The 19,220-nt window shown below is 38.2% G+C and overlaps 2 protein-coding genes across 2 annotated transcripts in view; one reads left to right on the plus strand and one right to left on the minus strand.

Annotated features, from left to right (window-relative positions):
- Nucleotides 1–5,608, minus strand: part of LOC103461235 (uncharacterized) — a 76,034-nt gene extending 70,426 nt beyond the window's left edge. The window contains exon 1 of the mRNA XM_081610453.1: nt 5,488–5,608. Coding sequence (XP_081466579.1) covers nt 5,488–5,530 — 43 coding nt within the window. The 5' untranslated portion in view covers nt 5,531–5,608. The remainder of the gene's footprint in view (nt 1–5,487) is intronic.
- Nucleotides 5,609–7,301: 1,693 nt separating this feature from the next.
- Nucleotides 7,302–19,186, plus strand: atad5a (ATPase family AAA domain containing 5a). Its single transcript, XM_008416888.3, has 23 exons — nt 7,302–7,510; nt 7,618–7,673; nt 8,115–8,178; nt 8,904–10,609; nt 10,685–10,769; nt 10,852–11,004; nt 11,165–11,297; nt 11,392–11,652; nt 11,738–11,886; nt 12,003–12,153; nt 12,994–13,332; nt 13,516–13,612; nt 14,214–14,296; nt 14,380–14,516; nt 14,598–14,775; nt 14,854–15,012; nt 15,103–15,330; nt 15,413–15,477; nt 15,558–15,747; nt 15,847–15,986; nt 17,239–18,125; nt 18,209–18,364; nt 18,458–19,186. The coding sequence occupies exons 3-23, from the start codon at nt 8,128–8,130 to the stop codon at nt 18,534–18,536; spliced, it is 5,427 nt and encodes a 1,808-aa protein (XP_008415110.2). The 5' UTR covers nt 7,302–7,510; nt 7,618–7,673; nt 8,115–8,127; the 3' UTR covers nt 18,537–19,186.
- Nucleotides 19,187–19,220: the final 34 nt, after the last annotated feature.

Below are 19,220 nucleotides of genomic sequence, written 5' to 3' on the forward strand. Positions count from 1 at the left end.
CAAACTGTGGACCATGTTGTCAGATATGTGCAGATATGTTGTTATTCTAATGATCCTACTTGTTTGTAGAAGCACTTTCTCATTGGCTTTGTTTGCTATCTGAATGTAGCTGTGCTGTATATTGTTAATAATTTTTATTATTTGTCTTCTTATCATTATGTCAAAGATGCAAGCCAGTGTTGAAGCCTTCCTTATTGGTGTGAAACCAGGACAGCCCTTCCTCCTGTGTGTGTGGGGGGGGACTTTTTTTCTCAGATGTTTTATTTATTTTTTTGCAGTGGCTCTAATCCTTTTCCGTTCATAAGTGTGCTCTCATGTGTAAAGATGAGATAAATGCTAATTGCCGAGAGAATACCCACAAAAGGTCAGAATTCTGAGATTAAAGTCAGATTTATGTTTTTTAGTGTCCCTAATCCTCTTCCGTACTTTGTGTGCTGCTTTTTGCTGATGTCCAGTAATACCCAGCTGTCCCTTCAGACTACAAAAAGCGCCCCCTTGTTTTACGGTGGCCAGAGGAAACACTATGTGAAAAACAATGTAGATGAATAAATCCACCACACACTGATATAAAAAACCTCTGATGACTGTTTTCTTAATTTTCCTTCTCCGCTTAAATTAGAACCTCTCTCTCCATCACAAAACATTTTTGAACATTGTGTGGAAGTTGGTGGTTTAATACTATAACCATGAATTGTATAACTACAATTGTATATCTAATAATTGTACAAATAAAGATAAAATAATTAAATTAAATAAATTTAAATGTTTACTTATTAACCCAAATTTGAAAATAATGATTAGTTGATTGAACTGCATTGAAAAGAGAATACAAATTAATAATAACATCTATTTTTCATTTGTTTGTTACTGGTTACACAAGAGTCTTCTACATAAGTGCACAGGCTTCATGCTGTATACTGATTGCAGTTTTCTGGCCGGTTACGATCTTTAAAAAGCCTGACCTGCCGATTTTGGCTGATACCAATGTTTTTTGTCTGAAATGTCACTAAATGTAGCAAGAAAGTCACTGAGTTGGCAACAGTGGGGTGAATATTGTTAACTGCAAACGTGCAGACATGACATGGTTGGTGTGTCAGTCAAATTTTTCATTGTAGAGCAGAAGAGGACAGAGGCTGATTTATGCTGACAAAGATAAGATTAGGGAATAAAATGGGCTTCACATGGAAGTATCAGCTGATTATTATCTCCCAAATTAAGGAAATCGGCACCCAGAAATCGGCTGTCTGATAAATGTATCCTATATCATACATGCATAGGATATAATGTAAACAGCACTGCCAGACATGCAATAAGTTTATAGCAGGTATGTGAATGATCTAATTGTCTAACTGTTGATTCCAGCAATATTTGGTCGCGAATCAGAGGAGAGTATTTGTCTTCTGCAGTGGCTGAAATTGTATTAATGATTTTGATGATGGCAACAAAATGTAATGTTTGTTCCTGGTTTTCTCAATTGTTGGTCATAGTGTATCTTATGACTTTGTATTTTTGTGTTTTTATGTGTTTCGAACTGCATTGTTGCTGAAATGTGCTACACAAATAAACTACACAACTTGACATTAACCAAGAAATCATTACTGTTTAAACTTTACCTTTAATAACATAAAGTTAACTAATTTTTAAAGTGCAATCAGTAATACTTTTATAACAAATTTATATCAGTAATGATTTCTTGGTTAATGAAGTTGCCAAAACAAAGACATTTTGAATAATGTCAACTTTGTATTAAAAGTGTCATAATTTACCAAATTGTGCTTTATGACAACAGTCATAAATATTCATGAAGACTTATTCATGTTCATGACAGATGTTATGTCATGTTTATGACAGTGTCATGTCAGTCTTATTCACCCCATTTCAAATGAATGTTATTGATATGTATTCTCTTGAATACAATCAACTAATCATGACATTTATTCTCTCAAGTTGGTTTAAAAAGACAAAGTAAACATTTACAAATGCTAAGCAACATAAAAGAAAATAGGATAAGGTCTATATTAGGGTAATAAAAACTATTGGTGATTTCAAAAAGACTTGTATATCACAATAATATAAAAACTTACTGAATTTCACCATGTTAACATCAGTAAATGTCAGCTGTTTCTTTATTAGGAAAAGCAAATACATTTTTAAAATATTTTCTTCTATTTCCAGAAGAAACCCAATAGATAGGTGAGTACTTTATTTTTTTTAATTTGCATATTCTCTGATTTCAGAACTGTCGTCAAAGTTTTCCATGTCAGTGTTTGAAGAAGAAACGATCCCGATCCCAGAGATGATCTCTAACGGTCTGACTCTGGTAGTCAGCCCTTCAGCAGCTTGGTCGTGGTCTCGTCGTCTCCTGTTCTCTGAAATGCCCCCATAATCTGTGGCAACATTTCCATTCACTGTAACAGACATTGAAATGTTATTAAAGAGAAGCATGTAACAAAGACTGTAAACTCAACATTAAATCATTATTCCATGAATCCTTCTGTTAGGACCATCTTCTTTGCTCTCTGCTTTTCTCACATGAGGTTTTGTTGTTTCTTCTGGTTCCTTTGCTAAAGCTTTCATCATTCGCTCTACCAGCTCCTGTTCTCTCCTGTTCCATTCCTTTTCTGTAAGTGTGGGTTGTTTTGGTGACCAAAGGAGACTGAAAAATGTATTCTGTATGCATTCAGTTGTAAAGCATCCTTTGTTTTGTTTTACCATATTAATAATTTTTTGGAACAGCTCTTTGACTTGAACAGCATCACCATATCGATTGGGGTTTAGAACATGGAATCTGTTCCCACATTTCTCCAGAAGCTCCTGGAGCTCCTTTCCCTCTCTGATGATGTAATTCTCTACAGGGACGTCATTGAGCCAGTGACCCCAGGTAAAAACCACCATGCAGTGTCTCCACACGTCCTCTGTTAATGGATTCAAGATCTCCACCAGAGCTTTGAGATCTTTCTCTGTGAAAGATCTGAGGATGGGAACAACCAGGAGAAAAACATGAGGTCCAGGAGAACACATGGAGACACTGTGGAGAACTTCATCTTTGATCCAGTCAGGTGGTGTTCGGTCTGAGAACCAGCCAGGAGTTTCAACAACTGAGACTTTTACTCCATCAAAGTTTCCTTCATGTTTCACACATGTTGCAGATTTCTGATCTTGGTAGGTCTGAAAAGATGAAAAACAAAAACAAAAATTATATTTGGATCTAATTTACTAACTGGGCATCTACAATCTGGGTATCAGTATGTGGCATTGCCTTTATCAACCAAGCTCTTTCAGAGGTCATTTTAAATTTTTCATTGGACATAATCATGTTTCCAACTTCGCTTTTCCCTGAACATTTCTGGCCAACAAGAACAATCCTGATGTTAGTGATTGGATGTCTCTCATCTGTAAAATAAACAAAAATTACTGTAATGTTTTTAATCTTAAGACACTCATATTATATAACTATTCCATAAAATGTATAATACCTATTTCTTACCTCCAAATAGTTCTTTCAGGACTCTTGACTGTCTCTCATTGATCTTCTTCAACCTTCTGGCCATCTTGTCTCCAGTCTCTCTCTTGGTTTCTAGCTCTGCTGCTCGGTCCAGCTCCACTTCATAGTAAGGATCTTCATTTCCTGCCCACATCTCTTCAATCTTCTCCAGTAGTTCCTTTACCTGAGTTTTATCACTGTGGTCCTTGTTGTTCAGGACATGATACCTGTTCTCACACTTGTTCACTATCCACTGCAGACCTTCATCACTCTCTATTCGCTCCTCTACAGTCTTCACTCCTAACCAGTCTCCATAGCTAAACAGAACAAGTGTGTGTTTCCAGATTTCTCCTCTAAACAGACTCATGTGTTCCTGAACAGATCTCAGATATGATTTATCAATGTTAATTATCACAGGAATAACCAGCAGCACAGCATGTGGTCCTGGAGGACACAGATTCACACTGTTCTCTATTTCCAGTTTATCCATCTCACTGGTTTCCTGAAGGGTGTTGATGCAGAACCAACCAGGAGAATCGACCACTGTGAGCCGCCTTCCTTCAACCAAACCATGACTGATTTCACTGCGCATTGTTGTTCTTCCATTTTTATTAACATGAAATGCATTTTTTATCAGGATGTTTCCTGCTGAGCTCTTGCCAGCCAGTGAATCTCCAATCATCACTATTTTCAAATGGTCTGGAGGGACTTTTCCACCTAAACCAACAAAACAAAAACGGTAACAAATTATTCCTCAAGGACTGGTGTTCTGCAACTTTTAGATGTCTTTCTGCTTCAATACATCTGGCTGCAATTTCTTAATTTAATTACAGGACAAGGGATACATCTAAAAGTTGGCAGGACCATGGCCCACTAATCTACAGCCTGAGATTAGTGGCTGATAGTAGTCTATTTAGTTCTAATAGACTACTATCACTGTCTATTAGAACTAAAATAACTTGCAGCTTACCTTCAAATAGCTCTTTCAGTTTCCTTCTTTGTTTCTGCATTTGATTAAACCTTTTTGAGGCTCTTTCAGCTAAATCTGTCATTTCTTTCCTCAGAGCTTCTCCTTGACTTCTGTCAACAGAACAGTGTCTCCCTCCATTGTTTGTAATCAGGGTATCAATTTTCTCTAACAAGATCTTAACCTGATCTTTATCGTCTCTGTCACTGATGTTGAGAAAATGTTTTCTGTCTTCACATTTTTGAAGAATCCACTGTAGGGTTGGACTTGTGTTGATTCTGTATTCTATCTCTTCATCACTATATGGAGTGACTGTAGTGATCAGCATGATGGTGTGATAGAAAACATCTGCACTGAAAAGTTTCAGGTGTTGCTTTAGTGATACTTTGACCCACTGTGGTAAATATAAATCATCATTAATGACCAGAAGAAAGACATGAGGTCCTGGGGGACACAGATGGACACTGTTCTGGATTTCTATCAGATCCAGTTTGGGAGTTTCTTCTTTAGGCCAAATCCACCACCATCCTGGAGTATCAACCACTGTGACTCGTCTGCTGAACACTTCCTTCTGCCTCACTTCACTCTGAGCTGTTCTTCTGCTGGTGTCAAAAACATTTTGACCCAGGATGATGTTTCCAGCTGAGCTTTTCCCACTTAGACTTCCATTTAATCTTCCTCCTATCAACACAATCCTCAACTCTGTAGCAGGGTGGCTTTGTGCTGTAAAGAGAAATAAGGTGCTAATTCGAAACAGTTTATAAATACCTACTTTGTTTAGACCTGCACAGAATGTACTATATTAATTTAAGCCTATATTTATATTCGAAAACATCCACAATAACATTTACACAAAATGGAGAGGTTAATTAAACAAAAACAACTAGAAAAGATGAGGTAGCGTTTTCTTCCAACTCCCAACTCTTGCACAAAGTCTGTCTTTGAATTTAACATAGTCAGTAAAATGAGAGTTTATCAAAAACATAATCAGAGAAAGGATCAACTTTACAGAGAGTTTTATGAAAACGTCACTGACCCAATTTGGAAATATGAGCTGAGGCAGCCATTTCCTTGGCCATCAAACTCTGCTGGCGTTTCCGCTTGTTCCTGCCTATCCCTGTCTATTCCTAAATGAAAGTAAAGAGTTCAAAGGTAGTGTTGAGACTCACGGTTGGTTAGGAAGGTCAAACATGGTCAGACAGGGCCATCTGCTGGAGGAATAGAATAACTGCATTCTACCCTAGCAGCTTGGGATTTAAAGACTCAGCGTGGGGTTATGGTCATCTGGAAAATTAGTTTCACTTTATTTTCCAGAGTCTACAGCAAAAAGGATAAAAGCATGGCTATGAGATGGAAGGAATAGAAAGGGAGACGAGGATGATGGGGTGAAGAGGTATGAGGTAAAAGAGGTAGAAGTTAAAGGAACATGTGATTGACGAAATATTACAGACAGAGTATAAATAGGCTGCTTGGGAAATTGGCCCACTCCTTAATGTATTATCTTCATATAGTTGTATCAATTATCTCAGAATAAACCCCACTGGGTCAATTCGAAAAGGAAAACAAACATTTACTCATTATGATAATTTGCTCTGTCTAAATACATGCTGAAGCACTACATAGTAATTTGAAATTTGAAGTGAGCAACAAAAACTACATAGAAAATAAGATCTATAATTTTTATGAAATTATGCTATTTCAGGTGCTCCTGTCACTCAATTCAACTTTCTATTTAATAAGTATGTGTCATTTTTCACACACATCAGTTTGTTGCTTTAAATTTTTTTGAATATTGTAGTTTACATATTTAAAATGTTTGCTCATGATTTATTACTTTTTTTGTGGCATAAATCAGAAGTTTTAGACTCAGGGCTGAAACTGTTATTGATAGTAGCTCTGCTTCTCTATCATGTTTTATACAATTTAATGTTACACAACATTAGAAGGAGACAAAAACCAGATGAAGCAATTGGCTCTGAGCTGAGATACCTCTCACTTTGAAGTTCTTTCAATGTGCTACTAATTTGAGAAGCATAACCACTTCTTCTCTTACAAAAAAACTCGCTTTTTTGTAACGAAAAAAGTGAGTTTTTTTGGTTACAAAAAACTCACTTTTGTAAGTGAGTTACAAACACTTTTGGTTTGTAACTCCCAAACTATGAAAAACATATTAACACCACTAGAGAACTGTTAATAACTATAAATTACGTTAATTTATAACAGTGTCACTCAATAAAGTTACATAAATCAGACATGTCTAACCGTGTCGGATATATCTTGTTTAAATGTGAAAAAGAACATAATGGGAAGGATGTTTATGTATATCAGCAAATAGTATGGATTATTTCTTTCTATTCCTAAACTGAAACTTTATACAAATACATAATTTGTACATTTAAAAAAAAAATCATTTCAATTGAATTTGAATAAAGCATTAATTTCTGATTATGTGTCAAGGTTTACGTAAACATGACAATAAATTATCAATGAACAATTAAGTAATTGAGTGGATGAATCATGAATTAATGACTATGTTATCCATTGACAAAGATATTCCTACAGAAATAAATATAAATGCTATAAACAATTATATGAAATTTAAAGGTTTAGATACTTAAGAAACTGAATCAAGCATATATTTATTCATTTACTTTGTGTGTCTCTTATTTTATTTAACTAATTTCTATCAATGTTTTGATGTTTATGCCACTTCCTCTACTCTCTACATTAGAGGTCGCTGTGAATATTCTTCCTCCACCGAATGAGACTCAGAACGCCATCTTTGTTGTTGGTGACATACGTCAGAAGATGACGGGCTGTTTTTCTTGTCTCTGATTGGCGGAAGGCTGTCTCGTGAAAGGTCACGTAAATTTGGCGCTTTTCGTTCACCAGCAGTCTGGCGCGTTTTTGAAGAGGCAGAAAAATGTCAAGAAAACTGCGCCAGTTTGCCGCAGCTCCTGAAATATTAAAGTGAAGACCTTCGTGCTTCCTTCAGATACCCGAGTCTGAACTGGAAAATGCTCGGAGAACTTTCAGGAGCTGCGCAGAGACGGTCTGAAGTGAGACTTAGTTAGCTTGTTGTTTTATAGTAAAACCTGCTGACAACAAACACTCGTCTGCTTCGAACTATGAATGATATAGTTGTTTTTTTTATTTACACACAAAGTAGCAAATAAGAAAACAGCCCCTGACGTTGCAGCAAGCTACGGGTATAACATATTGGTGAGTGTTTTCTTTAGCTCTCTGTTGTATCAATCCGCCAGTTATTTTAAACCAAACTAGATACGTTTCTGGTCGCTATATAAACTATAACAATAATTTACTGGTGTAAATAAACACACTAACTATAACATTTACGTTTACATCGCATTGTATAACAGCTGTCTTAGACTTAACACATTTTAGTGGACTTTCTTCGTAAAATATTCTTCAAACAGTTAAATAAGATTTAAAGGATGTATTGGTATTTCGGAGTGCTGTTGTGAAAATAGATCATGTAAAACATACTGGTCTCTGAAAAAAGTATTTAATATTTACCAGAGAAATGAATGTGCTTTTAGACCTATAATAAAATACAACTTATCAAAAACTGCAAATGAATCCTTGTTTCTTATGTATTAACTTAATACTCGTTATGTTTACAAATCTAAACATTTCTTTCAGGTCTCCTGAAATTATGGCTGGTGTTGTGGCTATGGCTTCTGTCATTGAGGACTTTGACACTCAGGTAGAAATCATAATTGTTATATTTTATACAACTGTCATTATTGGAAGTAGTGTTATCTTAATCATTACAATTGTTTTGTTTTACAGTGATATGCAGAAAATAGCTTTACTTGTTTTTATGTGTCCATTCCGCAGTTTTATTTGTAATGATTGTTACGCTTCCAGCTGATCAATGATTGGTGAAACATAAGTGCAGGAAATCCTTTGTGATTGAAAAAAATACTATCATACTGGTTTTAATGAAACTGTAATGCCATATGTATAGACACCAGTGTTAATTTTGACAATATGTTTAATGTAGTTTTAAATTTTAGTTATTATAGTCAGACATTTTAGTCGAGTTTATTTGTACAGCACATTTCAGAGACAGAGCACTTCAAAGTGCTTCATTGTGCTGGATTGTTACAGCAAACATTAGTTTTAGTCGTGTTTTATTTCACAGAACTTACTCTAAATATCTTGACTAGACTGACTAAGTTTATTCAACTAAGATGTTAAAACATAGAGAAAGTTTTTATAGATTTTCTTAAATAATATCTGTACCCATGGTGAGACATTTATCCAATGATATAATACATTTTAATTTAACTTCTGTTATATGTACCTTGGAATACTTATTTTTGTAGTTTCAAGCACCTTTATGATTCCCTTTTTATTCTCACAAATGCAAAACTGTATTATTTAGATGTTTAGAAATCATCCCATTTGTGTTTTCTCTCTTAACAGCCTTGCAAGAAATCTCGCAAAGATGTCAAGCAGATCACAAACTATTTCTCGCCTGTTCCCAAACCTGTGGAGAAACCCTTCTCTCCTCCTCGCTCCAATAACATCATGGACTACTTCAGTCGAAAGACTCCTTCTTCTAAAGAAAAATCAAGTCCACCACAAGACCTCAAAGAAAACAGCCAAAAACCTCAGCCTGAAGAGAAACGCGCCAACGCAGAAGTGGGGAGAAAGTCGTCTGAGAAACGGGGCAGAAAGACCAGCAGAGCTGCGAGGAAACTTGTGCCGACCGAAGATGTAGGTGCCTCCGATGACTGCCTGGTTGTTGAAGAAACACAGGAAAGCAAAGACTCAGATGCAGCTGTAGGCCATGGGACCCTAGGAAGCGACACGGCAGCTTTGTTGTTAAAACTCAGTGCAGAGACATGTGAGTCAGAAATCTGCAAAACCGTCAGTGACGAGAAAACTGAAAGAGATTCCCCTCAACAGAGAGATCGCAAATGCGAAAATACTGGTGATACAGAAGCAAAGCGGAACACTACAGCATTATCTCCAAGACTTGAAGTAAAACAGGTTAAAAAGGCAGCAAGAAAACCTACGAAGAGGCAGCAAAAAGAGTCAAAGCATCCAGAGCCAGAGGAGAAGGAAGCAGATGGATCACTTTGTGATGTCAGTATGAACGTCAGCTTGGGTGAAACCTCTGAGCTGAACAGCAGTACTGTAACCATCTCCTTTGAGGATTTTGTGCGAAGTCAGAGTCAAAGCAAAGACATATTAGAAGACCCAGGTGAAGAAGATGATCGTAAAAACAAAGAAAAAGCAGAGGAATTAAATTGTGAGCAGCTGGATGTCCCCAAGACTGAGGAAAGTGTCGGCCCGATCCAAGTCTCACCCCGAACTCTCACCATTCAGGCCGAGGTGCATGCTGTTTCACCCAAACAGGAAAACGTCAAAGCTCTGGGAAAGTTTGCTTCAATCTTCACCAGGAGAAGAGTAACTGGTAGCACCGCAGAGCCTGCTGCTTCTCCTCCAGCAGACGATGGACGGCACCTTCCTTCTCCTTCTTCAGCCAGCAAACGAAGGTCCAACGTTGTTCTTCAGGAGGAGGATCTGGAGCTGGCTGTGATTGAGAGCGAATCAACTCCAAAGTGCAGTGAAGCTGAGAGGAAGCAGTTTATGTCTGCCTTCAAGCAGCCCAGTCTGGATGGGTCCAAGACTAAACCGGTTAAAAACCAAAGCAAACAGAAGCAAGCCGAGGAGAAGACTGAGGAGGCTGCTGAGGACGGAGATGTTTCAGTTCCTTCTGCAGAGCAAGGCCCTCAGGAGAGCAAAGCATCCAAAAAGAAAAGTGGGAAAAAGGGAAGAAATAAAGCTAATGATAAGCAGGAGGTGATCCACACATCACCTGCTGTAAAAGAAACCGAGGTTACAGCTGTACAAGCAGAAGATGACAAAGAAGTACCTCCCAGCTCTGTTCCAGCTCTGAGGAGGTCCAGACGAGAGATTGTGATTAAAAAATTGCCTGAAAAAGCCCCAACAAGTCCTGTGAGGAAAACCAGGAGACAGAACGAGTCCAAAGAGACTTTAAATGCAGCTTCACCTCAGATCAGCCCTGTGAAGATGTCAACACCAAAGACACGTAGGTCCAGACACGGTGTCTTTGTAGCACAGATGGTTTGTCCGCCAGATGCAAAGGAAAGTCCAATCAGGTAACACTTCATCTAATTATGTATTTCAATGTATGTGTCTAAAGCAGCTGACATATTTTCTCTTTTTATTTAAAGGATTAGACTAAGTAGAATTCATAAAACGGTTCCAGCATCTAAGACTGAAAGTGGAAACGACATAACCACTTCTTCAAATAATAAAGTAAGTGGTATTTTACTCAGAAATCAAATACATTTAACTGTTTTTATGATTTATAATTTCTGAACTGTGATTTTCTTTTAAGATACTAAATGAGTCCAAAAAAAGACAGCAAGCAAAGAAACTGGTGGAGAAAGCCAAAATGATTCAGCAAAGCAAGAAAACGACAGAGAAGAAAATGTTGAGGCGATCGTCTCGAACTAAAACCTCCGTCAAGAAGAGCTACTGTGAAGATGAGGTAAAGTTTTATGGCTAATGTTATTAACTGCACTTGATAGTATTATCAGTATTTATTAGGGATTATTTACAAACAAAATTTTGAACATTTTAATATAAAGGATCGTTGGGAGATTGTGCTTGTTAGTGGATTTTAAGATTTCATTGGTTTGTCTTTTTAGGATTCTGTTGTCTGCATCGAAGACTTGACCGATGCTTCCCAGAGTGCACCAGGAAAGACTAAAACCCAGAAGGCCTTGCGTAGCCTGAATGAAGTTCTTGGCAAAGCTGCACCGTCTGGCAAAGCTACACCAGGTTGTTGTTTTTTTTGTTTATTTTTTTTTTAACCTTTTGTTGTTAACTTTTTACCAATATTTTTAGTAATCTTTTGTGTTTTTCTCTTCATCAGGCTCCAAAGTCGCCTCATTTGGCCAAGACAAGTCGGCCCGGAAAGCGTCAGCGGTGATTTCCATCTTTGATGACAGCAGTGGTGAAGGATCTGACAACTCTCAGGACGACGAGCAGTTCAGGGCGCGCAGGGAGTTCTTAAAGAGCGGCCTGCCTGATTCTTTTAGGAAACAGATGGCAAAGACTGCTGCCACCAAGGAGGCCTACTCTGCCTCCTCTTCCTCCTTTCAGCCGGTTTCACACACAACACAACCACCTAGTGGTAAGATTCTCAGTCACAGCTGTTTACAGTGTCTTAATATAACTGTGGAAAATTGAACTGAGCTTGTTTTTCTGTGTAATGACAGATTGTTCTCTCTGGAGTCTGCCATGGCCTGAATCCTCATTATTGGGTCACTTAAAGGACATTTGGAGCCACAAACCGAACCCACCAATATCTACCAGTGGATCTCTGTGTGTAAAGACAGAACCAGCTTGTAGAAAGGCTTATGAAAAGGTAGAATGTAATTCTTACTGATTTCATTCTTATTATGCTCATTTCTAAGTTTCCTTTAGTTTTTTTTTTTTTTAAATCATGGGTAGTTTTGAATTGACAGCATCATTTATTTTTAGGCTTCAGTCTGGAGACCTGAAATCTCTGAAAGTGATCGTGAGCTTCTGATGACGGAGTTCTGCTCCAAAAACCCTCACTTTCCGGCGCAGACGGTTTTCACTCGCCTCCAAAAACGACGAGCCGACCATCAGCAGCAGTTAGCAGCTTCAGGTTGGTGTTTACAATAAGAACTATATGCCTTTTTTGATTTTAAACACATAACAAGTTTAATTTTGTTTGTAGAAAAAAAAAAGTTCTCAATCTGTTGCAATTTTAATGAACTAGTTTGTGTCATTTTATCCTTCTGTTTAAAAGTAAAGAAAAATGTTGAAACAATAAAAACAAATTTGTGTAAAATACAATAAAATAGAAGATGTAATTATTTTTTAAGAATCTGAATGTTTTTTTTGGTAACTTAAAAAAATCTTACAGGTGAAAAAAAAAATTATGCTCTATTGTTGGCTGCTTAAAGTCACATTTCACTCTGTTTAAAAAAAAAAAGTCTTGCAGTAGACTGCAAGAAAAAGGTGCTATTTTTGGCAGATATGTGATTTCCTTCAATAGTGAATGGCTTCTGTCACTTAACCACAGTGCGGTTGCTCTGTCAAGCGCTATTATAGAAAAGACTATAGTAGCCTTTTGTTTATATTTTACTCTTCAGAGATTCATGCATTAATGTTTCAGAGAAAGATCGTCCCTGATTTAGTTCAACACCTCATCAGGAAACGTTTTTCTCTATTGAGAAAATAAACTTTTCTTGCACTGATTGTTGTAAGTTTGGTCAAGTTTTTTGCAAAAACCACTAGTATAAACCACCTCCCCTAGAGATCGAGCCTCACGCTTGATCAAGCTAACTCGCTGTGTTGATCTCCAAAAATATCCAGTTTTCACTTCAACATTATTATTCTGTTTCAATATCTTCAGTATTTAGGCTTTATTTTCAAATTGGTCACCTATGAGGATATTAGTCTATGGTCTTTAACTTATTTTCTTATTATGTGAAATTATTAGATCCAGAAGCTGTGACCATCAAAGACTCCTGTGTTTTGGTGAGTGATGAAGCTGTTGGAGGGAAGAGGAAGAGGAGAGAGGATGAGAGGGAGAATAATGTGAAGGTGGCTAAGAAGCAGAAGTCCAAACATCCAGAGGAGAAAGTCTCCCCAGCTGAGCAGAAACCTCCTAGAAGGGGAGGCCGAACTAGACGAAGTCAGAGATCCAGAATGAAGGAGGAAGAAGATGAGATGAAGGAGAAAAGTAATCCTAAACTGAATTCGGCTCCCAGCCCCTCTGAAGACGATTCTGTTGTTGTTGTGGACGACTTAACTTTGGAAGCAGACATTAAAAGAAAAGGTGCGCTCCACTAGAATCTATCATGTTTGTCAAATCATATTGGTATTAGAAAAGAAAAACGGTGTATTTAGAAACCTTCCATTGGTTGTAATTTGTCTGTAAAACATCACGACGTTGGTCCTTCAGGACTGATGTTGAACATCAGTGGTTTATCCATTGAAACTGACTGTAGCTTTTCCTTAGAATCAGTGAAGGAGGAATTGCTGTGGACTGATAAATACCAGCCCCAACTCTCTGCTGACATCATAGACAACACACCTGCAGTGAAGAGGCTTTACAGGTGAGGAATCCAACCAGCAGCTCCTGGATTTGTATTTTACTCTCTCAGTTATGAGTCAAACTGTGTTTCACAAAATTGTTTATAGCTTTTGAACTTGAACATTTGTAATGTCACAGCAGTTCCTTCAAAGTTGAACCACTTGGTTGCTTCTCTTATTATTTCCCTCCTTGCCCAGCATGTTTTTCCTTTTTTTTTAAGTTGGATTAAAGAATGTATCTGTGATACATTATTAGTTTTCATGATATAGTTTGTTAGCTAATGTTTTGTTTCGAACTTCTCATGCCTTCACAGAACAGCTGATTTTATGTTGAGATTATTTTCACACTAATGGTGACTATTAATGTATTAATTAATTATGTGACTACTGAAGGCAGTTGGTTGCACTTGATCTTATTTAAGGGTTTTACAGTAAAAGTGGCTGAATACCTTTGCATGTGTCACATTGAAAATAACTTTTTGCATCTAATTCAGTTATATCTTTGATGTACAACATGAAATCCCCATAATATATGTTGTAGTTGTAATGTAACAGGATATAGAAATGCTTCTGTAAAGCATGTAATGCAGGTTTTTTGATAATATTTGTTCTTTCTTTCACTAGTTGGCTTAAAGACTGGAAACTTCGTGCCGACAGAGATGAGAGAAAAAATCAGAAGGCTAAAAAACAAGAAGAAGGCAGCTATGGTGAGAGGTTTTGTTTCCACTAATGACTTCCTCTGTTTGCAGCACGTTTATTTTTAATGCATGACATTTTTTTGTGTGTTCAGATTCAGAATGGGACTGTGGAGGTGAAGACTACCAGGATGCAGAGGAAACTCTATGTAACACGGTGCTCATCACTGGACCCACTGGAGTTGGAAAAACTGCTGCGGTTTACGCTTGTGCCCAAGAGCTGGGCTTCAAGGTAGAATTCATCTCATATAAAGAACAGAAACAGTAAATATGCCAAATGGCACTTCCTCATTTCTTAATTTATCCTCTTAAGGTGTTTGAAGTGAACGCTTCATCTCAGCGAAGCGGCCGTCTTATTCTGTCCCAGCTGAAGGAGGCGACTCAGTCCCACCAGGTGGACAATCAGGGGGTCAATGCCCACAAACCCGCCTACTTCAACAGCTACGGACTGAGCAGCAGCACCGGTTCTGTCAGACCTGGATCTTCTCCAAGTATGAATAATATTACAAACTAATAACACTCGATCTCATTTTTGTGCAGTAAAAAAAAACGTGGTCTTTATTTTTTAGGAAAGTCTAGCTCTCCTCGCAAGGTGGTTTCATCTCCCAGGAAAAATCCTCAGTCGCCAAGAGGAGCTAAAAAAGGAGGCCTGGCTCCAACTTCTTTAGCCAAGTTCTTTAAAGTGCAGCAACCAGCCAACAAAGAGCCACAAAAACCTGAACTGACCGGTAATGGCTGTGAATTTTTCACTTTTTTTTAATGAATCTATGTTGTTTTGTCACATTATAACCACAAACTTTCCTGATACATTTTTATAGCACTTTCCAAGAAAGCCATAAAAGCCAACGAGAGTAGCGACAAAAACAAATCTCCAGCAACCAGCAGCCCTAAACAGAAGAGCAGCGAGGAACAGGGCAAGAAGACGGCCACATCGCTCATCCTGTTTGAAGAAGTCGATGTTATTTTTGATGATGACTCAGGATTTCTCGCTGCTATCAAGACGTTCATGAGCACTACCAAGAGGCCAGTCATCCTCACCACCAGCGGTTAGTATGAGTAAACTGTTAATGTCCTGCAGCTTGATGTGTTGATATCAACTATCTTTGCTCAATCTTTACTATTTTTCAGATCCAGCTTTCAGCGCGATGTTTGACGGAAGTTTTGAAGAGATTCATTTTAAAAAGCCTTCAGTGGTAAGAGCTTCGAGTCACATTTACATTATCTACATGAGTGAGCAGAGCTTGAAGTGAACTGTTCTGGTTCTGCTCTGCAGGTGAATGTGAGCAGCTACCTGCAGCTCCTCTGTTTAGCTGAGGATATTAGGACTCATCCGTCAGACATCAGCTCTCTGCTCAAACTCAACGGCTGCGACGTCAGGCAGAGCTTACTGCAGCTTCAGTTCTGGGCTCGGAGCGCAGCAGGGCGTCCGTCAAAGAAGCCACTGGCTCAAACTGGCCAAAATGGTAAAGATAAAAGATCAAACCAAAGCTGTAAATCTATAGGTTTGTGTTATATTTAAGGTGATTAAATTTGTCTGAATATGTTTTCCTCTTTTTGCACAGAAATCGAACTGAAACCAGAAGCAGCTGATAAATCTGTGGCTGTCACATCCAGCCTCCCGCACTGTGATGCCAGCTGCACTGAGAGCAAGCTGGGCCTGCTGAATATTGAGCCTGACGGAGACATCTGGGAGCTGCTCAGGGTAAACCAAGCATGGAGCAAAACCCCTGATATGAAGCCCTGCACAATGAATGCAAACACTAAAACCACTAATACAAAAAGAAAGGACAAATACACCTAAAATTAATATAAAAATCAGCAAGATATAACAATAGATTTCCATATTTTTAAAGCCACTGTTCTGTTTTTAATGCAAAAGTGAACAAGTTAGTCAGTGTTCATCATTTAAATTAATAAGTACTTTTATTAATCCCAGTGGAAAATTAATGTATTATTGGTGTCAAACTATTTCACATCTTGGGTCATTTAAATGGAAAAAGAAGGTTATTTTCTATCTTATGGTTTACAATAAAATTCAGTTCATTTGTGGTCATTTTTAAGTAATACTGATTCACAACCAATTTTTTCTTAAAGCACTTTGCAAAACTTGAAAACATTTAATTTATGTCCAGAAATACATTAATTAAATCCAATCATACAGACAGATTCAAAGTCAACCACTTGCATTCCAACTTGCTCCTGGTTCTCAAACAATCCAGACAAGTTCAGTTTGTTATTGAAATTGGTGAAAATGTTTTCTAAGGAAACCTAGCAGATTGCATCAACTCACTGACTGCAGTATTCATTCCTGCTGCACCAGCATGTAGAGGCGGTGAACAGTCAATTGCACTGAGTCATTAACTCTGCAGCAATCCCTCATGCTGAGCGCTCACAGTGACAGCAGGGAGGAAAACTCCCCTGAAACCTGCAGCAGGTCCTGGCTCAGTGTGAGCAGATGTCTGTCATGGTCTGCAAGGGCTTTTAGAGCTTTTCTGATGTGGTTGGTTTAAAATAATTTTGACCAACTATCATGGTTCATAACTTAGCAACTAAGTGCTTCGATTGACCATTTTAAGCTGGGAATCCAAACTACACTAATCTACTCTTTTTATTTCAATCTGATCAACAATAGTAAAATTACCAAATTTGCATCTGATCTGTATTTACACCCCAGTGTAATTGAATGTAAGGACAATTAGTAACAAGTTTCTAGACTCTTAAAAAAGTAGAACTTAACCATTTTGGGATTTTCATCCCCATTGAATAAATGGATTCAAACTAAAGTTTGCATTTTTCTAAATTTCTGTTTACTATTCTACTTCATTAAAAAGTTAGTTTATTATGTTCCTTATTGCACGTTCTCACGCAGGGTGGTGTGTAATACAGTAGGAACTTCATTTAAGTCAATATAATATTAATTTGTGTTGTTAAACTTGGGTGTTCTGTTCCAACAGAACCAGAGTTTGATGAAGGCTGCGGTTTGCTTGGAGCTTCTTGCAGACGGCCGGCGGCGAGGAGTTGATCTGCTCTATTCCAACATGGAGAAACTCTTACCTCTACCTCTGACACAGTTATCTACCTCTAAGCTCTATACGCCTAAACATCGTCTTCCTGAATCACAAGACCTTCGACCTGTAAGTCCAAAACAGCAGCTATCATCTTTGTCCCTGCAGACGGACACGCTTCCTCCCGGTGTCGGGGTATTGCACGCTGCAGAGTCAGCTGATTTGTCAGACAGCTGCAGCCCCGTTAAAATGTCCAGCAGAATGAAGAAGAATAAAAAACGACACCACCTGCTCACCAGGGACGCGTTGAACTCTGATTCAGACTCAGAAGATGGATTTCCGTCTCTCTCCAAGAGGCAGGATGATCCTCACACAGAAAAAGTCAAAGAGAGAGTTTTTTCTGAAAGGGTGAAACGGAAGCCGCTGACTGCAGAGGAGCAAATAAAAACTGTTCCAGTCTCTCAGTGTCTTCAATCCATAGCCGACTTCTGGGACAACATGTCCTATGTGGATTCATCTCTTCGTTTTCACCCTAATGGACTGAACAGTTACAGAAGATCATCGTTTAGTGCCGTCATTAAAGATGGAATGACCGATGAGTCGAGAGTTGAAAACGGGAGAGAAAGCTGGACCGCAGGAAGTTGTGTGGTAGAGATCCAGGCTGCTGTGGAGGCTTTGAGTTTCCACAAGTGTCAGGCTTCAGTAGCTGAGGCCTGGAATAAAGTGCAGCAGCTGGAGGGAGAACTGAGGAAAGAGGCTGCAGAGGAGCTCACCCTTCCTGTTGCTTCACATCGAGAAGATTACAGCTTCACCCATGACGGACTCAGCCGTCCAGAGTAAGTCTCTACACCATCTTGGGCTCTCTGAAACCCAACAAACACAAGTTTATGTTACTGAAAAGCTGTGTCCTGTTTTCCAGGTTAGTGCTGCAGAGAACGGAAGTGATGGAAAATCTGTTCGATAAAGTCTTTGGGACTCTTGGCAACAGACAAGCAGCTGCTCTAGATTATTTGCCCGCCATGCGCACCATCTGCAGATCAGAGCAGCTGAAGGAGCAAGGAAAAGTTAAGAGAAGGTAGATGTGGACAGGAAGTGTAGATAAGTGGAAAAGAAAGAGTCTGTTTATATAAAAATAACCTTTTGCATCTGTCTCGTGTCTTCTCTACAGGTTTCTTCACTATCTTGATGCAATCCACTTGGGTCTTGAGAAAAGCACTCAACAGGTTCTTGCTGAGGACTTCCCCTAATCCACTCAGATTGTTTCATGTGCCACAAATACACAGATTCAAGAACCTCAATATCTGGTTCTCAGAAGGTAGAAATAACACGAGGTGTGGTGTCTGGGGCTGCAGAGGGCTGCAGCAACATGTTGGTGTTGGCTTCATTTCTGACTGACCTCACAGATTGGTGACTCTTGTGTGCACAAATATGATTGTTTGCACTTATTTTACCAACATTTAAATTTTGTAAGACATAAACCCCCTGAAATTTAGAGCACACAACTAAATAACCTCAGATTTTACATCTTTTGGTGCTTTGAAAGCTTTATATGAAATTCAGCTGGAATCTGGGGGGTTTTGTACAGTAGGTTTTTTTTAGTGCTTTGGATTTTGAAAACTTACTCAGTTAAACATGTTGAGCTTTTTTACGATTGTAAGAAATAAAACTGTAAAACACAATCTGCTTCTATATTTGTAAAGGCTGTGTATAAACTATCACAATCTTGTTTCCTGCAGTTTATTTTAGTTAAGCAACTTTTGACAGGAAGCTTTGAATGTCACATTCATCATTGATTTTTTTTGTGATTTTTTTTTTCTGCCTTAAATATGTATAAAAATTTCCAGTTGGTTTATGTTGTGAACAAATAAAGGCTTAACCCAACTAAAAATTGCATGATGTCACTGCATGTGCAAAGGCTGTGAAAGTAATCT

The sequence above is a fragment of the Poecilia reticulata genome, chromosome 8 (genome assembly GCF_904066995.2).
Source record: "Poecilia reticulata chromosome 8, P_reticulata-male-v2, whole genome shotgun sequence".
Lineage (NCBI taxonomy): Eukaryota > Metazoa > Chordata > Actinopteri > Cyprinodontiformes > Poeciliidae > Poecilia > Poecilia reticulata.

Bases quoted from the DNA above. Each gene is read 5' to 3' on its own strand.
- atad5a (XM_008416888.3), top strand. From the start codon at position 8,128: ATGGCTGGTGTTGTGGCTATGGCTTCTGTCATTGAGGACTTTGACACT. The intron at 10,610-10,684 runs GTAACACTTCAT...TTTTATTTAAAG, and splicing joins GCAAAGGAAAGTCCAATCAG to GATTAGACTAAGTAGAATTC. The intron at 15,013-15,102 runs GTAATGGCTGTG...ACATTTTTATAG, and splicing joins ACAAAAACCTGAACTGACCG to CACTTTCCAAGAAAGCCATA.